The sequence below is a fragment of the Formica exsecta genome, unplaced genomic scaffold (assembly GCF_003651465.1).
Source record: "Formica exsecta isolate Colony F162 unplaced genomic scaffold, ASM365146v1 scaffold44, whole genome shotgun sequence".
Classification (NCBI taxonomy): Eukaryota; Metazoa; Arthropoda; class Insecta; order Hymenoptera; family Formicidae; genus Formica; species Formica exsecta.
Window position 1 is genome coordinate 394,503 of NW_021851634.1, and position 7,840 is coordinate 402,342.

Genomic DNA, 7,840 nt, shown 5'->3' on the forward strand with positions numbered 1-7,840 from the left:
GCTATTGGTATACCAAGTTCCGATATAAACGGTTTCAATGGAGACAAGGTACCGCTTGTGAGTATTACTGAACGTATTCCTTGTTCTACCATCTGCTCCATACTATGTAGAAAGACGGAAACAAACACGACTGTATCTCTCGTATGATTTATAATTATAAAACATTTTCTTTTTACTTTAAATGATTTATACCCAAAGCCAGGACTAAAACACCAATAACTAATAAGTTTTCCATCCGTTTTTATTGTCTTCTTGGTCTCCCAAACATCATTCTTGTAATTCTTTTTCTGCTCTTCTATCTGTATGTGGACTTTGTAGCAGCGTTTTACTTTCTCTTTGTGACGTACGATAGAACTACCGCTATTAAAAGCGGTCTTCAATAAGTCACTAAACTTTTGCATTGCATTTCCCTTTCTCGCAAATGGAGAAGTACTAGTAGTTGTCAAATATGAAATTATCTTTTCCAACTTATCTATCACAATTTGTTCCTTACCATGTGTCAACTGTTACAAAAATTATATATCAATAATTATAAATAAATAAATAAAATAAATAAATAAACAAGTAAATATATATATGAAATTTAACAATGTTGTTTAATAAAGTTACAATGTATGTCTGTGTGTATTTATTGATAAAGAATGTTTACCTCAACTTTCTCAAGTAATTCAAAAATAAATCCACCAGGGAAAGTGTCTCCCTCGTTACGATTTTTCAATTCGATGGAATCGATTGCTTTTTCCAGTTCCAAAAACATTGTCTTTAAGATGTATAAATCCTCTGCTGTGAAATCTTTTTGAACATTATTCTCTGATAAAAAGTCATTTTCCAAATCTGCATCCTTAACTATATCTTTCATTACTGCAGTTACTTCATCAATACATAATGCAATATCTGTACTACTTATCTATATAAGAGAGGATATATATAATATTTAATTCGAATATATACAAAACATCAAAGAAGAAAATTTGTCTTTATACCTGTAATGACGCTGCTTCTTCGCAAACTTTCTCGACATTATGAGCTTCATCCAACAAAACTACGGTATTTTGTAAATCTATACTCTGCGATTTTCGTGTTTTAGGATCTAGCAGATAATTATAAGGCATGAAAACAATATCTGCGCTTTGCTTCAATTCTTTTGCCAAAAAGTATGGGCAGCATTTGTGTTTCTGTCCAATTTTAACTAAATCTTCTATATCTAACACCTCCTGTTTAAAAACAGGATCATCTTTTCTAAACATATTTAGAGTTTATATAGTATTTTAATAGCTATTTTTTTTCATTTTTATTAAAAAATTACTGGAGTATTTAAGCACACACCTTGCTTCAACATTATTGAAGTAAAAACAAGTCCTTGATTTTACTTTGGAATGACACATGTGTACTTTGTTAAAAGCACTTGTTTCTTTAGAAACTTCTGGATGAATGCATAGCTGATCTCGAGATCCTAATACAGCAGTGGCAACATGCTTGTACGATGTTTTCTTCAATTCGTGCATAGCCTGAGACAGTTGAGAATGCGTTCGGGATGCATAAATAATTTTGGGCATAGCCCATCCAAAATTTTGAACATTATCTGGTACTCCTGATGCCTTTTCAAGCCCGTCAATTAAATATTTAAAAAAATGTCCACCAAAGTCTTTCTTCTCAATTGCACCCGCTATCACTTGTGCTTGTAATTGAGCTTTCTTTGTTAATAGCCAACTTAAGGAAGAACACAAAAGGCTGAGAGTTTTTCCGGTACCTATGGGATATATTCATTTAATTAATGGAAAATATAAGAAAAATAAAAAAAAGAAATAAAAGAGATAACAAATAAAACATACTAATAAAAAAATTCTGTTTCATGTAAAATTTTCTCAAATGACGAATTTTAACATTAAGAGATAAATTATTTTCTTATACAAAGAAAAATTATATTTTATAATATATTTTTTTTAAATATAGGGCTTTACATTCCCCCCCCCTTTTTTTTTTTTTTTGGAATGTTATTTTACACGAATTTTCTAGGATTCGATATTTTTCAAAACTAAGCATAGGTATACCTGTGGGGGACTCCAAGACACCGTGTTGACCATTTTGCAGACATTCTATCACTTTTTTCATGTACTCTTCCTGTACGGAATACGGTTTGAAAGGGAAGCTAACGACGATATCATTAATCGTGATGTCAGGCATCTCGAGGGTCCGGTCAGTCAACAAACACTCGTCAGTTGTAATAAAATTCTATAGTTCTACGGGAATGCTTCTTCCCGCCAGAATAAAGAACCAACCTAATCTTATCTCCTAGTGGATATTTTATATTTTACCTAACTTTACTTACGTTTTCTCACATTGCGAGTGCAGAAAGTGCAGAAAGTGCAAAAAGTGCAATTGTGCGAACGGATCTCTTGTTTACATACGTAGAGTTCGCAATTTGTCAAGAGCGTCTCAACTCCCTCTCGTAATTTGCGTTCGAGCGATAAAAGGTAGATAAGAGGAAAGCCTCTGGGGGATAATACCACGATAAGGATTTGCGCGACAATGAGTTGACCAAAAATAAGCGGGCCGCTACATTCGAAGGGAAGACAACTCGAGCGATCAGGTTCATGCGTGACAGTCAGCTGATCAGCTGACGTGAAACCGACCGGTTGGTGCTGGAGCGCGATACGCGTGTAACAGGTTTGTGCCTTCTTGATTTACTTTTCGTATAGTTTGTTCGTCCTTAAGCAAACTGGTAGAGCTTCCCCCGTCGTCTGATAAGAGCGGAGAAGCTGAATTTTGGATAGTGCGATAGATCAACTTTATCTGTCGCGTGTATATAAATAATTGTTGAAGGCCAACAGCTATTGGTTATTGACCCCGAAAAAGAGCTGCGACGCGAAATACCATATGTATGTCTTCTTTTGATAAGCATTTTAAATACATAGATTTTGATACCCCTATACATTTTTTTATAACTTTAAGTATGCAAGTTATATGTAAAAATATATGATTCATATAATGTATCACTTACACCTTATCACTAAAAAACTTATAGAATATTTGAATTGAATATATATATATTATATATTAATAATTTTTACTGTATACTATATATACTATATATACTATATTAATTTTTTGAGATATGATGAAAATATAATTTATATTTTTGCATAATCAACATAAACTGCACACATAGATGGTGTAAAAATATTAATTTTGTTACAAACCTATCTTTCTATTTATTTTGCAGCGTGTGATTGTAATTAACATAAATATTCATTATGCGTCTGGTAATTTGTGACACAGTGGATTATGTCGCAGAATGGTCTGCAAAGTATGTTCTAAAGAGAATCAATGACTTCAAACCTGACGAGAACAAGTATTTTGTTCTCGGTCTCCCTACAGGTACGTAAGTTTTTATTTTTAAATGTTTGTTTAATTATTATCTAATCAATCTTTTTTCTTTGCTTTCTTTTCATATTGTGCAGGTGGTACGCCTTTGGGAATGTATAAAAGGCTCATAACGTATTATCAACAAGGCAAAATTTCTTTCAAGTATGTTAAGACGTTTAACATGGACGAGTATGTCGACTTGCCAAGGGATCATCCAGAGTCATATCACTATTACATGTACAACAATTTCTTCAAACACATAGATATAAATCCGGAAAATGTGCATATACTTGACGGAAATGCGCCGGACCTTGAGAAAGAGTGCAATGATTTTGAAAGAAAGATCAACGAGGCTGGTGGAATAGAATTATTCATTGGAGGTACATTGGTAATTTTGTTAAATGTAAAGATAATAGATTTTTTTCTTAATTGCAGCAAGTGTTTGTAGAAAAAGAAAAAGTGTCAGGTTTGTCTAATCGTAAAACATTATTTGACAGGTATCGGTCCGGATGGACACATAGCTTTCAATGAACCAGGTTCGTCGTTAGCTTCTCGCACAAGAGTGAAAACTCTTGCGCAAGATACTTTGGAGGCCAACGCGAGATTCTTCGGAGATGACATCAATAAAGTGCCGAAGCAGGCCTTAACTGTAGGTGTCGGCACCGTAATGGACGCGAAGGAAGTAATGATCCTCATCACTGGATCTCATAAAGCCTTTGCCCTTTACAAAGCGATAGAGGAGGGTGTTAATCACATGTGGACGGTATCAGCGTTTCAACAACATCCTCGTACGCTTATAATCTGTGATGAAGACGCAACTTTGGAGTTACGTGTGAAAACGGTTAAATATTTCAAGGTAATCTAATCTAATCTCTCTCGTATGTAGACTTGGTGTTCTTCTGAGATAGAGACAGGCTAAGTTAGTTAAATAAAAAATATAATACGGAAATTCCGTCTTGTATTCAATTTGTATGCTATATAGGCACTCAGTGATGTACATCGCAAATTGATTGAGGAAGATGGAAATGCAATCCCCCGTCGCACAATGCAAAATAATTGAAATGGTAGTTATCTTCACATGATCTTTATGATCGATCTAAATTCTGTCAAATTATAATACATATAACACATATATAATACAATAATACATATCCATTTTCCTTTCTGCGTTTGTAAAAAATAAGTTGTATATGATATATAAATTATATTTAGCTATCTTATGAATTTATCGTAAATTGTGAATTCTAGATAATTAAATTTAAAACTCTTATCATGTTTTTCTTACAGAGTTTGTGGGATATTCATAGCAAATTGATCGAGCAAGACAGCCGAACACAGTGAGAATCTTATTATTTTCGACGATTCGGGGGAATCGTCGAAATTAAATAACATATGATTCACAAAAAGAACAAACGGAAAGAAGTTAAACATTGATAATCAAGCTGTGACTAAATTGATGAAATATTATGTTATGAAATATCCTACATTTGTTATTTTAACCATATTTTGACTTATATGAAATTTTTAATTATATATGCTGTATTTTACAACTGCCATATAAATGCCAGGGAAATGTATTTTTATATTGTTCTGCAAATAAATTTATCTTTTGTATCATCACATGTATCGCAGGAAAGTATTTCCTGAATGTGATCAGAAATTATAAAATTAATCTAATTTTTCACATTTCCAAACATTCCGATAAACAAAATATGACCTATCAAATTTAATTTTTAATTAATAATAATATACGAATGTTATATACCTATAAAAATACGACACAACGCGATTGTTAAGAATAACGGTAACTCTTTAAATATATAATTTATGTGTAAATTATGGGCGATCATCACAGATCACAGATCCCTCATAATAAAACGAGGACAAACTGATCGGGTATTGAGAGAGAAAAGTTGAAGGACGATAGCTGGGACGATTATAGCCGCATGCGAATTGACTACACGCGTCTCTGCGTGCAAAGATTAATCTCATCCGGCACGTATATGTATACGTATACATATATACTGCAAACGTCACGTGGCAATCTACCGTGACTCTGTCATATTACGTGTAACATAAAAAAATTTTCTTTCTTTTTTATTCTTTATTATTTTTCACCTGTTAAACGAAACATGTCACAATAATTTAAGGAGCTTGGATTAAATCACTTCTAATCAGAGAATATTTTCCCTCGGCTTTAAAAATATTAAATTCATCCGGGAAAAAAATGTCATCCATATATAGGGTGAGTCATTTTAATCAACGCACGCAAATATCTCGTAAAGTAAACAAGATGGAAAAAAATATTATATATAAAATATGTGTGCTTTTTTTCTCTTGTATAATCCATATGTTTTTGTATATACAGGAAAAATAAGAATAAACGAAAAATAATTAGAAGAATAATTCTGACATTGTCCTTTTTTTTAGAAAAAGTAAAATACGGAAATTATTCTTCTATAATTATTTTTTGATTGTTTTTTTTAAATATTATTTTTCCTGTATATATACGGACAAGGAATACACAAAAAAAGAAAATACGTACATGTATAGATATGTTTAATATATTTATGTGAATTTTTCGACATGAAAAATTCACATTATTATAAAAAATTGTTTTAAAAAAGGTAGCGCTGTTTGAAACGAATACAACGATGTATGATATAATGTATATATTTTACATATTATATATACGAGTTTTATCAACTTGAAATATCGCGGGCTACCTTTTCATTTTCGGCCCTGCGATATGGCAAACTTCAAACTGAGTATTATGATCAAATGACAACATGACATGACATATGTCAATCTCTAATGCACGAGCCAGAAGTTGGCCATAACGCAGGGCAGAAAGTGAAAAGGTAATAGACGTCGCCCGCGATATTTCAAGTCGATAAAACCCGTATAATATATGTAAAATATTTACATTATATCATATACAATATACATTGTTGTATTTGTTTCAAACAGCGCTACAACTTTTATCATATCGAAAAATATCCACATTATTATAAAAAAATTATGCATATCTCTCCATTCGTTAATAACACATGATAGCTCTTTTGGAAGCAACTACTATGCTCACAATAAAGTTCAGTTTGAATTATTTGATTTGATATATATTTGTTATGATCTATCTCTTTTAGTTTAAAAGATAAAAGAGAGTGGCCACTTTTAGTGGGACACCCTGTATAATATTTCTTATATATTAATCTTCTTTCTCTATCTCTCATTTTATTAGTAAAATTTAATAGTTTGTCACAATTTAAAGCTTCTGGTCCCTTATTGGCATCATATTGAATTATAACGTCAGAAATCATGAGTTTTTTTTTGCGAATACATTCAAATAAATAAATTTTTTTGAATGCGATTACTCGTGTTCGATAATATGGATTAGTCACAAAAAATCGAATAGTGATGCTCCTACGACTGGCTTTTACTGCCTACTTGAGACGTAAAATAAGAATAAATTTAGATAGAAAAGTTTGTTACATTAAAAAAATAAATATAAAAATAATGGGCTGATACGAGCATGACAAGATTGTTAATAAATAAGGATTTCTTTTTTTAAAGGTAGATATAATTGTCGAAGTATCTTTAATAGATATAATAGATGGAAGTGAAATGTTTTGATACTTACTTTTGTATTTCTTCACGCAAATATACATATAATTATAATATATATAAAAAACGAAAAAAAAACCGTACCATATGAGTTACATGTTAAAACGGATCTAACAATAAGTAATGGACATATGGAAAATTAGCAAAAGGTCACAAGAGCCATGGGCGTCCGCAGAATTTTTTCTAGGGAGGGGCATATCACTTTCAGATTAATTTAAAAAAATGTATACTTAAATATTTTTACATCTTTTAGTATTAAAGCTTTCTCACCGCGTCAAGGTAGACGTAAATCGAAAAAGATTTTTGTTTTTTTGTGTTTTAAAAAATTTCTTTTTGTATTTAAAAAAGTTTTTTTGTATGTTTTTAAATAATTTAATATTTTTAATTAAAAATTTTTTTTTCCATTTTCCAGGGGGGGGGGCACGTGTCCGTTTTGCCCCCCCCCCCTGCGGACGCCTAAGACAAGAGCCTAGACCATATTCTGTCATTATGTAACATTGATCGAATTTTTGCGTTAAAAAAACCTTGTTTTCTTCCTTCTTGTCCATAATAGTCACTCACTTCTATAAATGCGTTTTAAGATGTGACTCATCATATATAATATGTTTCTTCTTTATCGTTTATATATTTCTGGCTTAAGAGACACAAGTTAAGTGTGTTTCACTTTTATTTATACCTATTATTAAAGATAATTTAACACAATATTATATATATATATATATATATCTACGTTCTTTAAAAATTTTTTTTTATTATTAACAACCTTTTATTTATACTCTTATAGGCTCATTACTTTTGTACTTATTTTCGCAAAATAAGAGTTTAATTCCCATAAATAAAAATTTGTGAA

At 31.3% G+C, this 7,840-nt stretch overlaps 2 protein-coding genes across 4 annotated transcripts in view; one reads left to right on the plus strand and one right to left on the minus strand.

Moving 5' to 3' along the window:
* The window catches only part of LOC115240516 (regulator of telomere elongation helicase 1 homolog), a 4,994-nt gene extending 2,635 nt beyond the window's left edge, over positions 1–2,359 (minus strand). Inside the window, 7 exon segments of the mRNA XM_029815717.1 lie at positions 1–102; positions 193–503; positions 650–907; positions 984–1,239; positions 1,327–1,750; positions 2,052–2,254; positions 2,330–2,359. The exon segment at positions 1–102 is cut by the window's left edge and continues 25 nt beyond it. Of these exon segments, the coding sequence (XP_029671577.1) occupies positions 1–102; positions 193–503; positions 650–907; positions 984–1,239; positions 1,327–1,750; positions 2,052–2,184 (1,484 nt within the window). The 5' untranslated portion in view covers positions 2,185–2,254; positions 2,330–2,359.
* A 38-nt stretch (positions 2,360–2,397) lies between these two features.
* LOC115240517 (glucosamine-6-phosphate isomerase) lies at positions 2,398–4,988 on the plus strand. Of its 3 annotated transcripts, none has more exons than XM_029815718.1 (6): positions 2,398–2,667; positions 3,224–3,378; positions 3,462–3,746; positions 3,864–4,222; positions 4,349–4,430; positions 4,654–4,827. In XM_029815718.1, exons 2-5 carry the CDS (start codon positions 3,255–3,257, stop codon positions 4,424–4,426), a joined length of 846 nt encoding a protein of 281 aa, XP_029671578.1. In that variant the 5' UTR covers positions 2,398–2,667; positions 3,224–3,254; the 3' UTR covers positions 4,427–4,430; positions 4,654–4,827. The 3 variants fall into 3 exon arrangements, with proteins under 3 accessions (XP_029671578.1, XP_029671580.1, XP_029671579.1); XM_029815719.1 differs by having other exon boundaries at positions 2,634–2,879; XM_029815720.1 differs by lacking the exon at positions 4,349–4,430 and having other exon boundaries at positions 4,654–4,988.
* Positions 4,989–7,840: the final 2,852 nt, after the last annotated feature.